The 25077-nt window shown below is 35.3% G+C and overlaps 2 protein-coding genes and 1 pseudogene across 15 annotated transcripts in view; 1 reads left to right on the top strand and 2 right to left on the bottom strand.

Moving 5' to 3' along the window:
• SFPQ (splicing factor proline and glutamine rich) overlaps window positions 1-25077 on the bottom strand; it is a 296926-nt gene that overhangs the window by 123065 nt on the left and 148784 nt on the right. The gene's annotated exons all lie outside the window — the stretch shown is intronic.
• The window catches only part of ZMYM4 (zinc finger MYM-type containing 4), a 128378-nt gene that overhangs the window by 54146 nt on the left and 49155 nt on the right, over window positions 1-25077 (top strand). For 10 of the 12 annotated variants that reach the window (XM_071220875.1, XM_045190820.3, XM_071220874.1 and 7 more), the window contains 3 exons: window positions 19287-19808; window positions 21441-21502; window positions 21850-22020. The exons of the other annotated variants lie outside the window; for them this stretch is intronic. In XM_071220875.1, coding sequence (XP_071076976.1) covers window positions 19287-19808; window positions 21441-21502; window positions 21850-22020 — 755 coding nt within the window. The remainder of the gene's footprint in view (window positions 1-19286; window positions 19809-21440; window positions 21503-21849; window positions 22021-25077) is intronic. 12 annotated transcript variants of the gene reach the window in all.
• On the bottom strand, window positions 16272-17022 carry LOC112299344 (mitotic spindle assembly checkpoint protein MAD2A pseudogene; annotated as a pseudogene).

Here is a 25077-nt window from a genome sequence, read left to right on the forward strand (position 1 = left end):
GTTGAAATATAGCCACACTTTGTGTATGTGTGAAGTATACAGAAGTTTATATACCACTTCATAAAGGTTTCTACTTTGTTTATAGGGTCTTTTAATTTTCTCTTTATATTTTTTCCTTGGTACGTCATTTTCTTAAACAGCAACTCTGTTTCTTGTAATTATAAAAGTAATACATTCAGTTTTACAACACAAAAATGAATAAAGCTGAAAATAAAAGCCTTTGTCTTTACTGTTCTCCAAAGATAATCAGTTTTAAAAGTTTAATATATTTTCCCTTTTTTTTTTTTTTTCTGTGAATGTATGTAGGTGTGGTTTATGTATGTGTGTAGGGAATTATATGAATTCTCTTCTTGCTTTTTTCATTCAACTGCCTAGACATCTTTCTATGTCATTGGGTTTGGACCTATTTCCATCCTTTCTAATGGCTACTCAGTATTTTATTGTATGACTGTATTATAATTTTACCAATTTCCTCTTTTTACATGTGTATATTATTTTTGATTTTTTACTATTACAATCAATATTTATATTGATATGTAGTCCTATACACATCTTTGTCTACTTGTTGAAGTGTTTCTGTAGGATTAATTTTAAGAATAGAATTGATGAATGAATCATCATCACAGGATATTTGTGTACTTGTTTCTGAAGGGTAAATTTTGTTGTATAGATTTCTAAGTAAGGGGAAATGTGCATTTCTTTTGTTTTTTAAGTTTACTTCCCCCAGGTAGGATATGTGAGTGTCATATTTCTCTTTGGAATTAGTTAATAGTGACAACAGTTTTTTAGACTATATATTGAAAGGTAATGAGCACTACTGACCTTTAGTGGATTTAGTTTGTTTTTTTTTTTTTCTTGCATGCAAGAAAGTCAATTAGACTCCAGCTAGCTTATCCAGAAGAAACTTTAGAAGTATATTGGAATATTTCACAGAATTTGAGGAGGAGGTAAAGAACAAATTTCCTTCAGTGAACTCAGTGAAAGGAGATCATTGGCCTGCTCTGTTTGTGCTGCCAGACAGCAGTTATGCTCCAGTAACTTTGTATATCCTTTTTCTAGAGAGGAAGGGAGGTAGAAAGAAAGGGAGATAAACATCAATGTGTGGTTGCCTCTCATGTACCTCTCATTGGGGACCTGGCCCTCAACCCAGGCATGTGTCCTGACTGGGAATTGAACTGGCGACCCTTTGCTTTGCAGGCTGGCACTCAATCCACTAAGCCACACATGCCAGGGCTGTATATCCATTTTAAATTTCAAGTTCCTAGGGAAAAGCTTGTGATTATGCCAGTTTAGATCTGATGTTTATCTTTGAACCAATCAATCAATCATCTGTGGTCAGGGAAAATAGAGTTAGAACGTAAAACATTGCTCTTAGGAGATATCATAATAACTTTAGCCTCTACTACTCACTTTCATCAGTTTTTGACTACCTTCTTCTCCACATGCCTTTGCTCAAGCCTGTATACTGTAATAGAAATTAATCAAATAGCTTACTAATGAAGGTTTTAATTTGAGGCTTTGTTTGTTAAAAATATTGAATAACAACTAACTTAAAGTGGTAGCAGGAATCTTAAAGTAGCAACAAAGCTGCTGTACTTGGTGCCCTATACCCAACATTTGGGGTTTGTTTTTCTGGTGCTTAGTGCTTTTCTGCTCCAACCCCACAAATGTCTTTAGGTTGGAAATTTACAAGCAGGGGATTTTATACCAAATGTTGAGTGCAAATAGTGTGGTAAAGATTACCCTATCTCCCCGTTTCTGGTAGATTATCATTAAGGGGCTGTCGAAGGTTCCAGAGGCATCTTGGAAGTGGAAACTGGCCTCTCTCAATGAAGGGGATTCAGGAACATTAGATAACCTACTTAGAAGATATAAAGGCAGGCTACTACTCCAGAGAAAAGGAAATTCACTATTTCTCAGGCAAATAATGTGTGAAAATATCTGGCATAATTCTAGACCTACCATGTATTCATTGGTCAAGACCACTCCTATGGTATAGTCCTTCTAAAACTTTGAATAAAATACTATATTGCCCTCCCTGGCTGGTGTATAGCTCAGTGGTTTGAGCATGGGCTGTGAACCAAAGGGTTGCTGATTCCATCCCATTTCAGGGCACATGCCTGGGTTGCAGGCCAGGTCCCCAGTGGGGGCCACTCTAGAGGGAACTACACATTGACATTTCTCTCCCTCTTTTTCTCCCTCCCTTCCCCTCTCTAAAAATTAATAAATAAAACCTTTTAAAAAGTTACTGTAATATCAGCTAGTTGATGGCACACATAAACAGATAGAAGTTAACCCCATCAGTAAGAAATGTGGGAAATTTGGTTTAACATGACCATTTAATAAGGGAAAAATGAAAAAGCTGAGTTGACTTTCCAAAGATACGCTGTTTCCATTGGAAGGGATTTGAAAGAAAAGAGGCTTCAACATTTCATGCAGCTCAAATAGGGTTGTCCAACTTTTAGTTCACCATTTTTCAAGAGACCTTGTGCTGTAGATTTTATAAGGTACATGGTGATAGAGGAAGTGACTGATACTGTGGATTATCCTAACTCATGTTCCCTTAACTGTTGTCAGTTAATGGGAAGTTTGAAAGCAATTCAGATAGAATAGAAAAATTTTTTAAAATACATTCAGATAGTTGCTTCCTTATATCAAGGGCTTTATTTAGTGGCTCTTAAATAACTACCTAGTCATTCACCTATGGTTAATTTTCTCACTGATAGAATAAATTCATTGAACATCGCAGACTTCACAACCTCAAGGGAAAAATAATAGCATTGCTGATTTGTTGAAGTACAATTGTTTGAAGTAAAGTTATTTATATTTGATTATTTGCAATGTATGAGTTTATTTGTGGAAAACTGCATGTGTGAGGAGGAACTCCAAAAAATACTCAGAATTATCTTCTGGAGGGGGGGCCCCTTGTACTACATACAGGCTTCCCCTGCTAGGTGAGTGTTCTAGGAACCCACCTGTATCAGTGTAACAGCTGGCATTGTTGTGAGAAGCCGTTTTTGGCTTCAGTGAATTTTTTTTGGAAGACTCTTTCAGTACATTTGCCCATTTCATGATGGCTGATTTATGAGCATACCTGCCCACCCTGTGCTGAGTGTTCATCAGTTTTTGACCAAAAATGACATGATCCTCATGCCCCACCCTCTCTATTCTTGCGATCTTGCCCTGAGTGGCTTTTGTTTTGTTTCCCCGGATGAAAAATTCTTCCAAAGGGAACGTTTTGCCAATGTGGAAGAGTTAAAACCAAAAAAAGGTAGAAGCACCAAAAAAGCATCAAAATGAGTTTAAAGACTGTTTTGAGCAGTGGAAAAAAACATCTCGATAGGTGGATTGCATCAAACGGAGAGTACTTTGAAGGTGACTGAAATTTAAACATGTAAGAATAAATACACAATTGCTTATAAACAACTTTTTTAGGTTCTCCCCTTTTATTATCTTTTAAAAATCCTAACAATAATTGTATTAACTAGTAGATTACATTCAACTATATATAATAGAGACACAATAGAAATTTATTTTTCATGTAAAAGAAGCTCAAAATGGTGAGATGGCTCTGGTTATCAGGAACCCAGGGGCCTCTGGCTTTCTGTGTCACATCATTAGCATGTGGCTTCCATCCCCTAGTGTTTTTAGGATGGCTACTGTATCTTCAGCCTGTTGTGAGGTAGGCAGGAGGGCAAAAAGGACCACTTCTCAACAGAATCAGCCTCTTAAAGAACTTACTTAGCAATTCTACCTGTGTACTTTGGTTTACATCTTATTAGCTACCCTGACTTCAAAGAAAGCTGGGAATTGTAGTCCTTTAGCTAGTCCATTGTTGCCAACAATAAAATGAAGGATCTCTTAGTAAGGAAAAGGAGGAGAATAATTACTAGTTATGCAGTCTCTTCCATAACAACTCTCTAGATGAAGATACTACAACTGTCTCTGTTTTACTAAGGAGGAAAAGTAAGGTGTAGAGAAATCTTTCAACTTTCAAGTGGTGCAATCAGGATTTTAATGTAGGTTTACCTAACTCCAGAGCTTTTCCTTTTTAATCCTTCATTACTTATTTCTGAACTGCCCCCTAGTTCACTGGAATCACAGGAATTTTAAGAGTAATTATTTGCTAGAAATAAAGGAATACTTTGTAAAGTAACTTAGAAATACTTTAATGAGTAGTAACCATGGAAGTTTTTGTGTCTGCCTGTGCAGTATCATTGGCAGTTTGTGTTTAATTATCATATATCAGTGCAGCTCAGTTTTGAAAGAACTGATATGTTGAGCATTGATTTTGTTTTGTTTTGACCCCAGAACTACTTAAATATTTCTGTTTACATGGTCTATTGCTGAGTATTATTTGGGTCCTTCCAACATTGTGAAGGAATATCTTTCTGAAAATGCTGAAACCAAAGCCTAAAGTCTTCTTTAGGAGTATAAAAATGGGTACAAAACTGATATGACACTAAATAAAAATACTTCAACTTTCTCAATAATTTTTTAATTTAATAAACAATTTTTTGGATTAAACAATTTATATAATGTTTTGAATGAATGAAATGGACTCAACTAATTTTTTTGCTTTGTATTGCTAAAAGTTTATTATGTAGTTATGCAAACAATTTGCAGCAACATATATATTTTAAGATTATTTTTAAAATTGGTTGTAGGGAAATTTTGACACTGAAAAGAAGATGTAAGTTGTTGTATGCGTATTTTAGTTTAGGATGATCAGTACTATAAGAATCTGGTAAAGAGTGAAAGTATATTGCAAATATTTGAATATAAGGTAATTCCCAGTACAGGGTGCTCACCCATTTTCTAATGAAAAGACCTAAAGAATAAAATTTTTACTATCTAGAGTACATGTTCTTTTAGATACAGGGATGAAAGTCAGGTGTCTACTGATCATTTGTTAGTTTAACCTAATTATGTTAAAGAATGTTAACTTAGAAAATACTGCTTTTCTTAAGTTATTTTGCAAAAGAATTTTAAGTACCTAACATGCATATTTTAGAAATTTGACTTTGTCATCACTATTGTCACTTAAAATTTTTTTTTAATGTATCGATTAGAGAGAGAAAGACACTTAATCGATTTGTGATTTTACTTCGTTATGCATTCATTGGTTGATTTTGTATGTGCCCTGCTCAGGGATTGAACCTGCAACTGTAGCATATTAGGATGATGCTTTAACCAAGTGAGCTACCTGGCCAGGGCTACTATTATTATGTTTTAAGGCAGTTAACATAGTTTTCTAGAGCCTACTGTCTAAATTGTGTAAGATAAAACATAGTTTGAATTTGCATTATGATTGATTACTGGTATGTTCTGCTTAACTAATTACCTCAAACTTAGTGGTATAAAACAACAATTTTATTGTGCTCATGGATTTTGTGACTTAGGTATTCAGAAAGGGTATGTTGGAGATGCCTTGTTTTTGCCTCACAAAGTCTTGAGTATTGGTAGAAAAGATTTGAAAAGCTCAGAGGCTTGGTGTTGGAATAATCTGAAAGTTTATTCACTTATGTCTAGCCTGATCTAGGAGAAAAGGTCTCCCTATTGCCTTGTCCTCCTCATAGCATGGCGGACTCAGGTAGTCAGGCTTTTTTATGGTGGTTCAGGACTCCAAAAGCAAAAGAGTAATTCAGTACTCTTTTTTTTTTTAAATAAGTTAGAAGATGCATCTTTTCTGACCTAGCTTCAGAAGCCACACAGCATAACTTCCACCACATTCTCTTGGCTACAAGCAAGTCCCAAGCCTACTTAGATTCAGGAGAAGATACAGACCTCACTTCTTTATAGGAGAAGGGTCACAGTCACATTGTAGAAAAGCATGTAGATGGGAGGTATTGATGCAGCCATATTTGGAAATGCAGTTGGCTGTCATAGCATGTATTCCTGTCATAGGACATTTTTTTCTAAACCAGAAGATGGTTTAAAAAAAAATCATTCTATAGGTCTGTATTTGGATCTTTAACAACATTAACTGTTTCCTGTAATACATAAACACAGCTGCACGAATCTGGTCGTGTGTGATTTTTTTAAGAGTAAGTTTTTCACTTCTTTGACCTTACCTCTCCTTTCCATATCATTGGTCCTATCTACACCCTCTCATAACCCATGTCTATAGCTTTGTAGGTAGCATTCCATGTTTTTCTTTAGTGTTCATAAAATCATTATATACACAAGCATCTATGTAGGGATTTTGAGGATCTTTATTTTTCATTTGTTTAACAAATGGGATTATCATATACATACATTTCTCCACTTTCACTCAAGAGTACTTGATATCCCTCTACCTCAGCTGGGATAGCTCAGCTCTTGTAGTGTAACATTCCATGATTGAGATGTATAGTAAGTAATTTTTTGCCTTGTTTTTGGGCATTCATATTGTTTTCATTATTTTGCCATGATAAATGATGTGTTAAAAATCCTTAATGTGTGTTGTTATATATTAGTAATTTTATATTTGTGGATAGGTTACAAAAAGTGGAAATTGTGGAATAAAGGGTATGTGTAAATTTAATGTGTTGCTAGTATGCTTTTCAAAAAATCTTTAATGCTCACATTTCCACCAGAAACACATAAGGACAACTATACTTATTACTATATATCGTAGCTCTTTATGTTTGCAATCTGATGGATATGAAATATCAGTGTTAACTTTAATTTGCATTTTGTTAATTCCTATCGACTTTGAATTTAGGCAGCTTTTTAGTAAGTTTAATGTTTGTAATGGCTCCTGTATAATGTCATTATAAATATTTGTTAAATAAATATCCTTTCCCTATTTCTTAAAGTATTTTTTTAGGCCAAGTTATAGGCTTGTTGTATAGTGCAGTAAGAATTGTTAAGGTGATTCACAGTAAGCATAGTAAAGGATAATTCTGAAAGAAGATTCAGGTATACATTTAAACAGATAGACAATCACTTAGTCATTCAGAAAATTTAACTTTTAGAATGTATCACCTAAAATTCTTTTTTTAGAAAAAGATTTTATTTATTTATTTTTAGAGAGAGGGGAAGGGAGGGATAAAAAAGAGGGAGGGACACAAGATGTGAGAGAGAAACATTGATCTTGTATGTGCCCCAACCAGGGACTGAACCCACAACCTAGGCATGTGCCCTGACCTGAGATCAAACTGGTAACTTTTTGCTTTGGGAGATGCCACCCAACTGACAGAGCCACACTGGTCAGGGCATCACCTAAAGATTTGTTTGTTTGTTTTAAAATTTTTATTTATTTACTTTTAGGGAGAGGGAAAGAGAGAGAGACACTCAACATGTGAGTGATACATCAATTGCTTGACTATTGCGGATCCCCAACCAGAGACTTGGCCCACAACCCAGGCATGTGCCCTGACTGGGAATTGAACCAGCATCCTTTAGATTGGCAGGCTGGTGCTCAATCCATTGAGCCACACCAGCCAGGGCCTAAAGTTCTATTGATAATATAGTGTAAGGGATTTTGATTTTTTTTTGCTTTGTTTCCTTTTCTTTGTGTCATATTTTCCCAAACAAATGTTTTTAACCTGAATATTTGATATTTTAACGTAAGGGCTTTCATTCTTCAAAAAGTTTTTTTATACTTTGATAATTCTTGGAATATTTAGAAACCTGTTTTCATAAATAAACACAAAGTATTTATAAAGTGAGATATATAAAAAACAACAATAAAAACCCCTGCTTTCACCACCCAGGTTTAAAAAAATGTACATTATCAAAAAAAAAATGTACATTATCATCATGCCTTTGATGCCAATTCCTCAGCCCAATTTTATTTCTCTCTCCAAATAGCCATTATACTGAATTTTGCGTATTTCTTTGCTTTTCTTTATAGTTTTTACTACATTTACATTATTAATATATTTTTAATTTTGCTTGTTTATGAATTTTGTATTTTTTTAAAGATTTTATTTATTTTTAGAGAGAGAGGAAGAGAGGGAGAAAGAGAGGGAGAGAAACCTTGGTGTGTGATTGCCTCTTATGTGGCCCCACTGGGGACCTGGCCTGCAACCCAGGCATGTGCCCTGACTGGGAATTGAACTGGCGACCCTTTGGTTCACAACCTGCACCCAATCCACTGAGCTACACCAGCCAGGTTGAACTTTGTTTTTTTTTTTTTAATCATACTATACGTGTTATCACTTTTCCTCTTTCTCATACATTTTTGGTATTTAACTATATTGATACATGTGGCTCTTATCACAGAAATATAGTAATTTATTATATAAACATTATAATTTTTACTTATTTTAAATTGTGGTAAAAGCACATAATATAAAATTTACTACTTAACCATTTTTTAGTATACAGTTCAGGAGTGTTAAGTATATTCACATTGTTGGGCAAAAGATCTCTAGAACGTTTTCATCTTGCAAAACTGAAATTTCTATACACATTTGACAAAAATTTACTTTCCCCTCAGGGTTCATCCATGTTGTAACATATGTCAGAATCTCCTTCCTTTTTATTGCTGAATAATATTCCGTTGTATGGGTATGCCACATTTTATTTATTCATTTATCCCTTGATGGGCATTTAGGTTGCGTTTGTATCTTGGCTGTTTATAATGCTGCAGTAAGGATGGAAATATCTCTTCAAGATTCAGATTTCGTACCCAGAAATGATACATATAGTAATTCTATTTTAAATTTTTTGAAGAACTTGAAGAATGCCATAATGTTTCAGTAGTGGTTGCATTGTTTTACATCACACCAGCCGTGCTGCACAAGGATTCAAGTTTCCCCATGTCCTTGCTAACACCTTACTTTCTGTGTTTTTGATAATAGCCGTTCTAATGGGGGATAATCTCATTGTAGTTTTGATTTGCATTTTTATAATGATTACTGATATTGAGCATCTTTTAATTTGTCTGTGGACCCATTTGTACACCTTCTTTGGAGAAATGTATATTCAAGTCCTTTGCCCATTTTTGAATTGGGTTATTTGTTTTTTGTTGTTGATTTGCAAGTATTTTCTCCCATTTTTGCCCTTCCTTGGAAACCAAATAATTTCTTGCTCACTTTATTTATTTAACTTTATAACTTTTTAAAGAAGATTTTATTTATTTATTTTTAAGAGAGGGAAAGGGAGGGAAAAAGAGAGGGAGAGATGCATGTTTGCCTCTCATGTGCCCCCTACTGGGGATCTGGCCTGCAACCCAGGCATGTGCCCTGACTGGGAATCGAACCAGGGACTATTTGGTTCACAGGCCCACACTCAATCCACTGAGCTACACCAGCCTGTTTTTCATAGTGACCATACCAGTCTACTTTCCCAGCAGTGAATTAGGATTCCTTTTTCTCCACAACCTCTCCAATACTTGTTATGACTTGTCTTGTTGATAATAGCCATTCTAACAGGTGTAAGGTGGTATCTCACTGTAGTTTTGATTTGCGTACCCCAAGAGCTAGTGAGGTTGAACATCTTTTCATATATGTGCTGGCCATTTTTATGTCTTCTTGGGAGAGGTGTCTATTCAGGTCCTCTGCCAATATTAAATTGGATTTGTTTGGTGTTGAGTTTTATGAGTTCTCTGTATATTTTGGATATTAAACCTTTGTTGAAACATTTTTTGCCATTTAGTATGTTGGCTTTTCATTATGTTGATGAATTCTTTTGATGCGCAGAAGTCTTAAAAATGTGATGTAGTCCCATTTGTTTTTGTTGCCTGTGCTTTCGAAGTCATATCCAAGAAATTGTTGCCAAAATCAGTGTCATGAATCTTTTCCCCTATGTCTTCTATGAATTTAGTTTTAGGTCTTATTTTTTAAAATATATCACAATTTTAAAATTTATTTTACTGTCTATATACTTCCTAATGTTTCTAGTTTCCCTATTACAAATCTTTCCTCTGTGAACATTCTTGTTTATGTTTTTTGATAAATACAAGAAAGTACCATGCATGGAATTCAATGTAAAAAGTGTTTCTTATGGTTGGCCTTTGTCAGAAAATAAGTCTATTACTTTAAGATAGGGATTGACAGCCTCTTTCTAGCCAGATAGTAAATACTTTATGGTTTATAGATCATACTGTCTCTGTTGCAACAACTCAACTCTGCTTTTGTAGCATGAAAACAGCCATAGACAATACATAAAGGAGTTAACATGTTTTCTTCAGTAAAACTTTATGGAGACTAAATTTTGAATTTAATTTAACATAATTTCCACGTTGTCAGAAAAAATTTTTTTTTGATTCTTTGAAACCATTTTAAAATGTGAAAATCATTCCTTGTACATGGGTTATATAGGGGTTTGGTGTGTAGACACAGTTTACCCATCACTGCTCTAGCCTATATTGGTTATATTTGGGGAGGTGATTGCTCAGGCCTAGGGGGTCTACACTTTACTAGAAATGCAAAACTTATTTTTCTAATAGTTTTATTTATTTATACTTCTACCATTGGTTAGAGTTTTGATCACTATGCATCTGGCCAATATTTGATGTTATTTAGACTTTTAAACTTTGTGAATATGATGGGTAGAACATGGAATTCATTTTTTAAAAAAATTGGATTTCCCTGATGAATAATTTAGTTGAATATATTTTCATATTTATTAACCATTTCACATTCTTCTTTTGCAAAATGACTGTTCAGTTAAATCTGTTGCCCACTTACCATTGGTTTGTCGGTCTTTTCTTAATTGTAGGAGTTCTCTGAATATTAATGAAGAGTAAACTTGTAAGTTATAGATATTGTAAATAACTTCTCCTAACTTATGACTTGCTTTTATAAAATCTTTGCATAAACACAAATTAATGTAGTTGAATGATTAAAAAATGTATCAGTCTTTTCCTTTATGGTTTGCTTTTTCCCCCCATTATATTTAGTAAAATCTTTTCTAAGCTGAGGTTGGTCAGAAAGACCTCTGATAGTACCTTCTAAAATGTTCACTGATTTTACATTCCTTGAATTAGCTTAGATTTAACTTTTTTATGGTTTTGGTTAGGGAACTAATTTTATTTCTTTTCATAATGCTAACATTGTTTCACTACCATTTACAAATACTATTTCCTTTTCCTAGTGATCTACAAAGTTAAAACTGTGGGCTTTTTTCCCATGTTCTCAGTTGATGTTCCATGGGACTATTTTTCATTGTGCCAGTACCATGCTGTTTTAGTTAATTTAGTTATGCACTGAATCTTGGTAATCTGATGGTTCACATCCCTGTAAATTGTTCTTCAGGAATGTTTTGCCTGTTCTTGCCACTATTCATTTTAGAAATACCTCTCCAAGTCCCTAACAAAACAAAATCAGGTAACAACAACAAAATCTTGTTGGGAATTTGATTGGAATTGTCTTGAATCTGTAAATCGAGAGAAAGAGAATTGGCATGTTGATGCCATTAAGTCTTCCTATCTATGAACCTGGTATGTGTTTACATTCATTTAAATCTTTAATGCCTTTTAATAAAATTTTATAATTACTCTCAAGCGTTTTATTTTATACTTTAGCATTTAAGTATTATTTAATTTGAAATATATTTTTGGAGTTAGGATAAGATTGGGTTCTAAGTTTTTTTTTAGATGAGTAGCTGATTGTGCTACCACATTAAATAATTCATCTTTTCATCTAAATAATAGATGTTTTCATCACTGAATTGGTACCACTCAGATATATTTAAGTTCTGTATACATTGGAATCTCTTTGGAATTTCTATTATATTCTATTAATTTATATATTTATATGTATTTATGTTTTAGTATTACATATTTCCATTTCAGTATTATTGATTTTATTTGTGTATATTATTATTAGAAATGTCTTTCAATTTATTTAGATCTTTCATTTTTCTTAGCGATGTTATGTAGTTTTCAGAATATAGGTCTTGTATATATTTTATTATCCCTATATATTTTAAATTTCTTATGCTATTATAAATGAAATTAAATTTGAGGTATAATGTATAGATATTAAATTTTATTATATTTAAAATTATTATTTTGCATTAAAATTTTTTATTTTTCAGTTACAGTTGTCCCCATTTCCCCCCGTGTCCCCCCATTGCTCTCCCCTCCCACTTCAATCCTTCCCCTTCATCCCTGTTGTCTTTGTTCATTATATACATGTTCTTTGACTTGACCCTTCCCCTTCTTTCACTCGTTATCCTCCCCCTCCACTCTGGTCACTGTCACTTTGTTCTTTATTTCCATGTCCCTGGTTTTATTTTGCTCGCTTGTTTGTTTAGTTGATTAAGTTCCACTTATAAGTGGGATCAGATGGTATTTGTCTTTCACCTCCTGGCTTTATTTCACTTAGGATAATTTCTAATTGTGTCCATGTTGTTGCAAAGGGTAGGAGTTCTTTCTTTCTTTCTGTTGCATAATATTCCATTGTGTAAATGTACCACAGTTTTTTGATCCAGTAATTTACTGATGGGCATTTAGGCTGTTCCCAGCACTTGGCTATTGTAACTAATGCTGCTGCGAACATTGGGATGTATAGGTTCTTTTGAATTGGTGTTTTGGGATTTTCTTAGGGTATATTCCCAGCAGTGGAATTGCTGGGTCAAATGGCAGTTCTATTTTTAATTTTTTGAGGATCCTCTGTGTCAACTAGCCTGCTTTTGATTCCTTCTAATGCGTTTTTCAGTATAGAAATTGTACTCTACATTTCCTCCTGGCTCTTGTTGATAGTTGCTATGTTCTTTTCCATGCTGATGTAGTTTACAGTAAGGTCCTTGGACCTTCCCTGTAGTTTTTGGTAATTCTCACTGAGCTCATTGAGCTTCCTTATAACCATTGTTTTGAACTCATTATCTGATAGTTTACTTGCCTCAATTTCATTTAGCACTCTTTCTGAGGATTCCTTTTTCCTTTCAATTGGGGATTGTTCCCTTTGTCTTCCCATTTTTTCGGAAACTCTTCTTGTTTGCTTCTGCTTCTTAAATTTATCTGTTTTGACTCCCTGTCTTTGTGGTGTGAACTTCAATGGTAGGAGAGTTTTGTGATTCAGTGTGCAGTCTCTTTGATTTCCTGAACTCGATGTTCTTGGGATGCTTTTTATGCTGTTTATGTTGGCTCTCTGGATGTAATTGTTTGTTTCTTTTTTTTTAAAGATTTTATTTATTTATATTTAGAGAAAGGGGAAAGGAGAAAGAGAAACATCCAACATGTGGGAGATACATTGATCAGTTGCCTCTCACACACCCATCCCCAACTGGGGACTCCCAGCCCACAACCCAGGGATGTGCCCTGACTGGGAATCTAACCAGCGACCTTCTGGTTCACAGGCTGGCACTCAGTCCACTGAACCACACCAGCCAGGGCTGTCATTGGGTTTTGATTGTTGTTGGGTCATTCTTTGGTGGGTCCTTCCCTCCAGTTGGTTGAATGGTGGTCATTCCACCTACCACATCTTGTGTGCTGTTGTGCAGGTGCTGCCAGAACAAAATCACAAAGCCCAGGAGACAAACCCACACCCGGAAAAATAACTTCCTCCTGCAATCCCACTATCAACAGCAAATGAACCAGTATTATTAAGGGTGTAAAGAAATTAAGACTGTTACAAGAAAGGAGAGCAAATATGAGATGACCTGCTGAAAGAAAAATGATTTTGAGAGGGTACAGGGAAGAGCACTAATAAGAGTAGGGAATTGGAACAATGTGAAGAGAGAAAGTAAAATTTACATTATAAATAAAAAAGGGAATGAAGAAGGTGGGATGTAGTAAGTAATGGGGAGCATATAGTATTAGTTTTAAACAGAAATTAAAAGTAAATAATGTAAAATAAAGTGAGAGTGAAAGAAAAAAGGGAAAGAAAGTAAATATTTAAAAAATACGAACCAAATTGGAGAGAAAGATTCATCACAGAACTATCAACAACAAATAAGCTAAAATTAATATAGGTGGGATGGGAATAAGAGGGAAAAAAGAAAGAAAGAAAAGCTTAAGAGATGTCTAGAGGAAAGGGAAGTGATTTTGAGATGATAGAGGGAGAGGGAATACTAAGAGTAAGGAATGAAAACCAAGCTAAGGGAAAAATTAAAATTTGAGATGAAAAGAAAAGGGAAAAAAGGGCAGGATAAAAGAAAAACAGGCTAAGACAGGGCAAAATTAAAATTTGAGACAAAAAAAGAGTACGAGAGGGGAATGAGATTTGAGATTTGAAATACAAAATTAGTGAAGATCTAGAGATAAAATTGAAAAAATACAACAACTACCCTATCCACAACCAGTGAGCAAAGATTGCTAAAGGGGCAGAGAGAACATGGGTTTTTTAAGAGTGGGAGAGAGAATGTGAGATAACGATTGAGAAGAAAATTTGTTTTGAGAGGCTGGACGGGGGAGAAATAGTGAGAGTGTGGAATGGAAGCAACTTGTAGCAAGAGAGAAAACAAAATTTAAAACAAAAATAAGAGGAAAGAAGAAGGTAAAACAGGATAAGAGAAGGGAGGGCAAAATATGTGAATTGAAATAAACCATAGTATAAAATCTAGTGACTTAAGAGCACAAACTTGAAGGACAAAAAATGAATGTTAAAAAGCTATGCAGGAAAGAAAATGTCACAAATCATGGAGAAGACCATAGTGGATTTCTTCTTGGTAGCACCTAGTATTTACCACTGTTTTTTCTTTCTGGTTCCATCAGAGCTTAGGCAGCCTGTTCACTACTCTCAGGGATCTATCTGGTCTCTGTGGCTGACTCCTTCAGTTAATCTAGCCACCCTGCACTCAGCAGTCAGGGTTAAGCACCACTGGGCTGAGCAGAATCCCTCCTGGGGGTGGAGCTATTGTTTCCCCTCAGTCTGCTGCCACTTGGAGGGGAGTGGTCTGCCTGAGCAAGATGACCACTGCAGTATGGGGGATGATGACTCAGCACCAGGATCCCTGTGGCTACTCTCTCAATTCTCTCCCCAAAGCCTCCATCCCTAGTCTCTCAAGCGTCTCTAGTCTGCTCTGTTCCCCTCACCCACACCCACCTTTTGCTGGAGCCCAGGTTAAGTGTCTGCAAATGAAAATTTATGCATTGGCCCTTTAAACAGCTCTTTGAGTCTCCAGCTGTCCTTCTCTGGCAGAGAGCAACCCCTCCACTTTTCGCAGCTGAATGTTATTTTGGGCTCTGGTGCTCCAGGCTTGGGAATCCAGCTTAGGGTTTAGTCCCCACACTCCTCAGGGGGTTCTAACTGGCCACTTAAATATCCCTCCGGCACTTCAGCTGCTGCCCATGGGCTCTCAGCCAACCCTCTCGCATCTCCACTGCACTCCCTACCAGTCATGTTGTGCTGAAGCTGAGTCCTGTCTGTCTGTGGTTATAAGGTTTCTCTCTCACTATTGTTCAGTTGTTTGTTCCAGGTGATTTCTCCACAATTTAGTTGTAATTCCAGATTGGTCCTGGGAGGAGGTTAGTGTAACTTCCACTCACTCCTCTGCCATCTTGGTTCCTCCAATACCAGATTTTGAATTTAAATGTAGAAAATTTGAAAGTTGCTAGCAGTATTACTTTTTAATATTTTCTCATTTGCTGTGGAACTTAGATTAAACTGCTGACCACATGAAAAACTTATTCTTTCCACTCCTTAAACAGTTACTGAGCACGTGTTATGTGATCTGGTATTAAGGATAAATCTGTTGTATAGGGAAGCCTCTAACCCTGACCTTTAGTTGCTTATAGTCTGATAGATTTATCACATTATACGTATGTGTGTTAACATCCTCTTTTTTTTGATTTTCACCCTAACCTATTATTATGAGAATCTTTAAAAAACATGCACATTAAACATTATCATTGTCATTTAAAACATAATTTTATAAAACACAAAAAGACACTTTTAGGAATTCTGTATCACTGAAACTTAAACAGAATAGCGATAGCTTTGTAAGTGTAAATTACATATATTAAGTCAAATAATTGGAGATTTTTTCAATATAGAAACTGTACAAATGAAATAAATGGCAAAAGGACCTACCAGCAATATTTTGTTATTGTGGATTATCGGTTACTTTCGGACCTAAACAAAGATTCTGAATATTCAGACTTCTTTTGCTGTGCTTTATATTTACCTATATTCTCAGTCAAGCTACTCGACCAAAAGGTCTGATTTGTGAAGGCATTTAGCTTTAGAGCAAAAGTTTTTCCATCTAGTTACCACCTTCACAAAATTGACATTATAGTGCTGATGTAATCTTATGGTTCCCTTTTGAACACTATGCAAACAATTATGTCAACTCTGTGGAAAGTCAAACAGGTACCAGAAAGTAGAACAATTATGTACAGTTTAGTTAAAGTGTAATGTTAAGTTTTCCCCATCTAGTAATTTATCAGTGAAATACAACACAAACTATAGAAGACTTGGTTTCAGGAAACACATTCAAGAATTACATATTGTTCTGGGTTTGTCTTTAATTTTGGACAGGGATTTTGTAGGCCACCATGCTGTTTACTTTTCGGATTTTAGTAGTGAAGGAATGCAGATGGACTTGCTCTGAAATGGTAATGAACTGTGGTCCTAAACTCTTCCTACATTTCAGGTACAACCAAATCTTCGTCTATAGTTCAGTAGATCAAATGAATAAGAAACTTCCAACAGTGGCAGAAATGTCACAGTAGCTGAGTTCTGTCTGATCAATCAGCCACATTTCATCTTGGAGAGCTTTCTGAGACTTTTCTCTGGGTGTACTGTCATCTTTGGCATTCTTGTCACTCTCAGTATCAAACTGCCATCTTTCAAGCACCTCACCACTTTCAGTATTTGAGATGAATACTGCCAGTCTCTGAACTGAACACTTGTTTAACCAATCTTTTAGTTGTTCCACCACATTATTTAGGTATTTCATGAGCTCAGGGTCAATAGTTACAAGCAAGGTGAGTTCTTATTTCTGCACTTGAGTAAAGGTTTCAGAGGGATAAATGCTGTTGATGCCAAATGAGAAGAACTCGGTCATGATATCGGTGCTCCCACACAGGGTAATGCCCTGCTCCCAGTAGAGCTGCTGTGCCATAGCCAAGCCCACCTCCACAGTGTGTGCCCACTATACACGGCAACCACAGGGCTCTGCAGTAGCTCCTGCTACTTGTTTCAATAGTATTATGAGGATTTTTAAATAAATAGAACAATGGAAAGAACAGTACAATGAATGTAACACTGTGTGATGCCTTCCCTCTCTGCTTCTCTCTCTGTGGCATACCATGTGAAATTGAGTTGTAGATATTTTTAAGATTTTACATCTGTTGTTTCAATTATTTGTTAAGTAAAAATGGTGATTATTTTCTCTATTTGTCTGTTTTTCTAATTCTGTGAGGAGGGGGGATTATCCTCGCAGTATTTACCACGTAGTGGTTTCCTAATAAATACAGGTGGGGCAAAAAGTAGGTTTATGGTTGTGAGTACACAAAACACAGTTTATTCTTGTTATCATTTATTAGTTACTGAATTTTTTTCCATATGAACAACTGTGAGCCTACTTTTACCCTACCCTGTATGTGCTGAATGATTGAGTACTTTAGGCAATGGGGAGTTGTTGAAGGGTTTTAAAGTAAAATATAATATAGGATGATTTATGGTTTAGAAAGATAGATATATTTTTTAATTAATGGTGAAGGACCACTTGACAAATGCTTTCATTTGGACCCTGTATCAGTTAGGACTTGATTATAAGTAGTAGTCTAGCTCAGATCAACTTAAAAAGAGGAATGTATCCTAGATCTTAGAACCCAGGGAGTGATTTGAAGAACCAGCCACACTGAAGGTTTCATATGGGCTTCAGGGACAAATAAAAGCAAGCTGTTGTTGGTGCCACTAGTATTTTTACTGTTTATTTCACTTTGTGTTTTTATCAGTTCCAGTTTGGCTGCTCATGGGCCAATTAAATGTAGTTCAGGGTTAGGGTTTGTAAGAATATGGTTGCTTCTTAAATAACTATTTGGATTTGGATTTAGTGCACTGTCATTAGGAAGAGATGTGGGTGTTAGAATGGTGCTGAGTGGAGGAGATGGATTTGGAGAATTTGTCCAGGGACGGGGAGAATTGGAGTGCTTCTCTTTTTCTGTCTTGATCAAACTACTGGTTTGGTGATACTGTTAATCAAGTGAGGGAAATGCAAGAAGTGTATGCTTGAAATGGGAACAGGGTGAGTTTGGTTTTAGAGGTACTAAGTTGGAGGTTCCCATAGGGGATCTATAAGAATATAGAAATCTGACTCTTGGGTCTAAGCTAAAGTGTTTAGGAGGTGAGCAGCAAAAGTCAAGGCTATGATGGTAAATAGAATAGCCCAAGTGTATAAAATGAGAATAGAACTAGAATCTTGGAGCAAAGCTGATACTGAGTGCATAGAGGAAGAGGAGAATGAAATGAATTAATAGACTGATTAGAAAGGTAGGAAGAAATACAGTGTCAAAAAAACCCAAAGGAATTTTATCCAGGAGAGATATGCCCCGTAATGGGTTTGCTGCACAAATCGCAGTGGATTTGACCATTGGGAGATCATTGATGATTTTTTTTAGAGCATTTCAAATGCAAAATTGGGAACCAGATTGAATTCATTCAAAGGATTAAGATGAAATAAAAACAAACCAATGTAGACTTTTTTCCCCTAGAAGTTTGTAAAGGAAAGGTGAATGAGGGCAAGAGAAATACAAGGCCTGAAGGACTTGTTTTATTTTGGAATGATAGAGACTTGAGCACACAGTTTTGACTAGTAAACAGTTTCTTAAATTTATTCTAGCTTGAATAAATTTTATTTTAATGTTTAAATATTATTATTATAAACATTAACTGCTGTGTTTATTAGAGTTAGTGCAGAGGAATTGGGACTCTGAGACCAGGGACCTGGGTTCTAATATTACGTCCCCAGAATAATCATGATAGCAGTTATAATTGTCACTTTTATATCCCCTTCTATGTGTTAAACACTCTGTTAGTAGGTCCTTCATATACACTATCACTAATCCTCACCGTAAATCAATTTCTAAGGTTAGTATTATACTGCTTTGTAGATAAAGAAACCCGAGAGTTTACTTCTCAGGGTCACAGATTTTCAGTGATCATGCTGTGATTTCAACACAGGTATTTCTGATTCTAAAGTAGGTACTATTTTCTATATAGTATTGCCTTTCTTCCTAACTAAAAATAGTTTCTCAAGTTTTAGGTCCCTGATTCCTTATCTGTCAAATAGGGATAGTCAAATCTGTCACACTGTCTCAAACTGTTAATTGAATACTGCAATAATATCTATATTTTGTTTGGAAAGAAAAATATAAATATTTGTTTAAATACCAGACAGGCCTTATAAATGTGGTCAACTTTAGCATTATCGTTTGTCTAAACAGTATTTTACTTTTTAAGGTGGTGGTATCATGGATACAGAAATGTCTGAAGATATAGACCACAACTTAACTCCTACCCTTGACAGCATGTCTTATGGAATGCCGAATCAAACAGGATCTGAAAATTCATTGCTGGATGAAGATGATTATTTTTTGAACTCTGGGGATCTTGCAGGAATTCCAGTCGTTGGTAGTGACAATGAGGATGAACAGGATTTTAGTTCAAAGGACAATCTTGTTTCTTCAGTTCATACTGATGATAGCTTGGAAGTAGAGAGAAGAGTCACACAGCATGAATCAGACAATGAAAACGAAATACAGATACAAAATAAATTAAAAAAAGACTTTCCCAAACAGTTTGATCAGGTTTCTGTCTTTAAGTCAATACCGAAAGATTTTAGTCTAGTAAGAGAAAACAACAAAGAGACATTTTCTGGAAAGGAGAAAAATAGAGACCTAACTTATGAACGTGAAAAACAGTTGGACAAACCCCATAAAGAGTTGGATTCAAGGTTGAAAAGCAGTTTTTTTGATAAAGCAGGTAATAATTGTTGGAATAGAGCAATAAAACACAATAAATAACAACATACTTATAATAATAAAGCTTTTATTACTTCTGATGCTAAGGGAAGTGGGAACAATTAAATTTGTTGTAAGCTTGTCATTTTTCTTTTATCCTTGTTCTTTGCAGAGTGAATTTCTCCCCGTAACTTTTGGTAATGGTATAAATGGTTGAAAAATAGCTCTAAACCTCATTTCTCCCTCCCCTGGTTGCAATATTTTGATGAGAAGGCAAGATACTCGAATCACCTGTTCATTTTCTTTGGTTGAACATTGGAACGTGAAGTTGGATTTAACTTCTTTGTGCTGTAAGCACTAATTCAGACTGCTGTCCCACCAAATTAGGGAGGATTTTTCTTTTTGATAATATTTCTATTTTATGTTTTAAAAGTTTCTTGAGACTCTTCTTGAGCCTCTTTGCTCAGTATACCCTATACTTAGCTCTAGTTCCATTCTTGAATATATTATGTATTTTTCTCATGCCTCCTTTTTCTCTTACCGTTCCATTTGCCTGCATGCCATTTTCTCTCTTTGTATATGTGCCTGTAAAAGTACTTTTTATCCAGCAATGCCTAACTCATAAACTTCTTCTACTCTGCAGTCATACCTAACATTTTTATATCAAGAATTTTTTCCTTATCTGTATTTTCATAGCATTTTGTTCATGTCTCATTATTTATAGTTCATCACTCAGTATTATAGTTCTTACTTGTTTCTGCCTTACATACTGGTCTAGGAATTTATTGAAGTTCAGATTGTATCTGATTCATCTTTGTATTCTTGGGTACATGAAAATAGTAATGTTTCAATAGATGTTCAGTAGATGTGAGGGGAAAGTAAAGTATAATTTACCAACCCTTAAACTTCTTCTGACAATACTAGGAAAAATACGGTAGAAAGAATAAATTAATATTAAAAACAACAATTAATTTAAGTATACATTACATAGAAGGGTGTGCAAGGATATACTATATTATTCAGTATGCATTTTTAGTATTCCCTATAGGGATATTGAGTATTCTGAAGGTACTTATCCTCAAGGATCGTAATGTCTGGTATTAGAAGGGACAAGTCAAGTATTAGAAGTGTCAAGTCAACAGTTGAATAGCGTAAGATTTAATTTATAATTAAAGACAGTGGTGGGAGAGTTTGTCATAAGGCAGTGCATGAAAACAGTGTTTTAGGTATTCTTAGAGATGATTTTTAACTTACTGGCCAGGAATGGTTTTATAGAGGAGAGGTGAATTTTGAACTGAGTCTGTGTCTGAAAGACTTTATAAAGATTAGGATAGATAGAGGGGATTTGCAATGATATAAGCAGAAATGGAGAAGAACAAACACAAGTAATTTTCAGAGCATAGTGAATAAAGTAACCACTTTATTTAGGTTTGAGCAAGGAAAAGTGTGAGGTGAGGCTAAGAGTTAGATGGGGCCAGATTGTTTACTTTGAATGAAACTACCTTTGAGTGTTTTTTGGGGACCCATCTCATGCTAATGAGCATCTTTGTTGGAAAAGAGAGGTGATTATCAAATGATAGCTTTTTAGGTCACTCTTTATAAGATTTATTATTCATATACATGTGTTTGTTTTGTTTTGTTTTTCTTTCAATAGCTAATCAAGTTGAAGAAACATTACATACTCATTTACCACAAACCCCAGAAACAAACTTTAGGGTAAGTTTTCAGTGTGTATGTAGAATGCTGTAACTGTGGCAAGTGTCAAAGTTTTCTTAATGTCACTTTCTAAACTGTAACTATATGTAGTAGGTGGAGTGCTGACTTTCTTATTTGCTTTATTATTTTGGAAAGGGCATCTTTGGAGATGTTCTAAGAAGTCTTAGCTCTTAGATTCTATTTGTATTTGATATTTAGACATATTTCACATTTACTTTTAGGCTTAGGAACTCTGATGACTGTCCATAGAATTCTTCATTTCCAGTGAGTTTTTCTTTGGGTGTTGAACCTGAAGAAGAATAATTCTAAAATCTGAATATTTATTAATCCTTTATATTGTGTTTTAGGATTCCAGCTATCCATTTGCCAATAAAGAATCCATTGGTTCGGAACTGGGGAATTCCTTTGCATCAAATATTAGAATTAAAGAAGAACCTTTGGATGATGAGTATGACAAAGCAATGGCACCACAGCAGGGACTACTAGACAAAATTAAAGATGAACCTGACAATGCTCAAGTAAACATTTCACCTTTTTTTTCTTCCCTTCTTTTCCTTTCACACATGAATTACTCATTTGAGAGCAGAAGTTGTTGATGAAGAAGTGAAGCAGTTTGTTGACAGGGTGAGAGGAGACTCTTAATGAAGGTTGAGGCAATTTGAATTATCTTTTGAGAATAATGCTAAGGAATCAACAAGAGTTATATTAAATGTTTCCTGACAAGTAATTAAGTCTATTAATCCACCTGGTTCCTAAATACCACTGTTCTCTGATTTTTACAATTTCAGTGCAGAATTAGGGAAAGTATCAGTCTTCAAGGATTAGAGCTTGGTACAGAAGACATGGCTGAAGGTTTATGAATTTATGGTTTGACTGAGTTTATATAAGGTAATAAACCTGTGCAGTTTCTGTTAATGAAGGACAGGCTATGAATGGATTTAAGTGTTTTTCAGGAGGGAATAATGGACAGGTTATTTTTGGAAGGCTTAATTGATTGAAGAACCAGTTCATTGGATCAGTGACTAGAAGGTAAAGAAGGCTTTGATGGATAATAAGGGATACACCAAATTTGGATACACCAAATTTGGGGTCTTTGAGTGATAAGGGTAAGGATAGAGCTCTGCTATTTTAGTGTAATTTTGGTTGTAAAAGTCATCAGAGATCCTGTAAGTCGGCAAAGTTATTGATGCAGTTAATGAGGTTACAATGGTTGGGATGGAAGAAAGAAATTAAATCAGGTGCTATAATCATCTTGGAATGTAGGAAGGGGAACAAGGGATGAATATACAGTAGCAGCAATTATTTGAGGGTGATCTATGTTTTATACAGATCTCATTAATTCAGAGGCTGAGAAAGTAAAGATAGTATAAATTAGCTGTTTCTCTGAAATGACCATTGATATGGAGAAAGCTTATCTTTCTATATCTTCCCATTATACTTGGGGGGTTGAGAATGTGAGACTTCTGTGTAAGAGATTATTTTCATTCATATGTCTTTGAGCAGGGTTTCTCAGCTTCAGCAGTACTACATGATAATTCTTTGTTGTGAGGGGCTGTCCTGTGCACTGTAGGACGTTTAGCAATAAAGTTGACCTCTACCTACTAGATGCCTCACCCCCCCTAAATGTCTCCAGATGTTACCAAATGTCCCCTGGGGGTGGAGAATCATCTGTTAATGAGAACCACTGTTTTAGAGTAAGGAAACAGAAGAGTAGGTGATTTATAGATGTAGGTGATTTGTAAGGATAGATTGTTGTTCATTTAAGCATGAATTTCGTGATGTCCAGTGGAAGGTAGTTGTGTAGAGTAGTGATGATAAAACTGTAGGAGTTGGATGGGTATGATTGTAAAGGGCTACAAAGATGATAGAGAAGGAACATTAAAATATTTGAATAGAAGGTAGATTGAAAGAATATTTAATAAAAGCAGGTAAAATGAATATCTTGGATACCTGAATTAGGAATAAGGAAATGTCCTGACATCTAGAAAAACTTCATGTGGCAGTGTATGCCTCAGAAAAGTACAACTACATATGTATACAGGACATATCTCCTGTCTCTGTGTATACCCCTGTGTGGACATGGGAAATCCATAGGAAATCATAATGATGGTGGGGTACCAAAGGCATCCTGTTCTCACTGTACATGAGTCAGTGACACTCTTGTTGGGATGAAAAGGCAATTACAGCAAAGACCTAACACACTGGGGAAGAGGACATCAGGAAGGATTATTTGTACTATGTTCTGAACATAACCAGGGGTTCTAGTGGCTGGTGAATACTAGAAGATGGAACTGTCAGGACAAAGAAACATCTTCATTTTTTTACTCTATTCAGAATATAATACTGTGTTATAAAACACTGAATGTGAGGTTTCATCATGATTATGGGGAAGAATTTCCCCAAAGGCTCTTACCACCTGATTGATTGGACTCTTGAGAACCAAGCAGGAATGTGTGTAGGTCCTGGACACAAGGTCCAGAAGCATTCTTCACCGTGACCCTACAATAAAGCATCCTGGCGTGTGAGTGGGTAAAGCTCCTTTTCTCTGAGAAGTCCTCTTTATCAGCTATATCAATCCTGTAGGAGCAGATCTTTGATAATTCTTCCAGAAATCTCTCAGGAGACCTCATGTTAAACTGCGATTCTTTCTTTTCTTTTTCCTCCCCTTCTCTCCTACTTCCCCACCTTTCTGTATTCCTACCTCTTCCCCTTCCCTCCCCTCCTCCTTTTCCCTTCTTCATTGTCCTGTTCTTTTAGGTATTTCTTCCCCATGACCATTGGAAATCTATATCCCTTGCTTTTCAGTATTGCCTAATGCTTTATCACTTTCAATTCCCATAGACTGGAAAAGGGAGTCCCAATGTATTATTTTCTTATAATAAAAAAGTACTATTAACCTGAGGCTCATAAAATACTGATAGATTTGCTTTTGACCATTAATTACTAATAGTAGCTTTTCTCATGGTTTAATAAGATCATAGCTTTAGCTCATGGCACTGTGTCAAAACTTCCCTTGGCTTTTCTCTTTGCTTAACTTGCAGTTTTGCTTTTAGCTCACTCCCTGATTCTCTTTTTTACATGATTCATTTTAGTTTTAATTTCTTTACTTTGCTGTATAAATCACTAAGTACTGAAATGTGTGTGTATAAATTTCACTGCTTCTACTTATTTGCTCTTGATTATTCTGTTATGATATTCTGGGTTTGTTAGTTGTCCTCCTCCTGTCTCTGTTACTAGCGTAACGTCATCTGGCCTCCTAGTTTCATTTCTTCATTCAAATCCCATTGCATGTCACCATAATATTTTCTGTAGTATTTTTATAGTTACAGATGCTTTTACATGTACTGTGTTGTTTCATCCTCTTATTTCAGAAGGCCTGAGTAGATAATAACAACTCCATTTGTGGATGATGAAACTAAGGTTCATAGAAGTTAAGTTAGTTACTCAAGGAGCCAATCCGGGGCCATAATCAAGTTCTTAACTATTGTTAGTCTACCAGTCTTTCTGTAAATAATTTTTTAAAAAAGCCTAGAAGAGGTTTTAAAATACAAACTTTAAAGAGCCAGAGAACTTAT

The sequence above is a fragment of the Desmodus rotundus genome, chromosome 3 (assembly GCF_022682495.2).
Source record: "Desmodus rotundus isolate HL8 chromosome 3, HLdesRot8A.1, whole genome shotgun sequence".
Classification (NCBI taxonomy): Eukaryota; Metazoa; Chordata; class Mammalia; order Chiroptera; family Phyllostomidae; genus Desmodus; species Desmodus rotundus.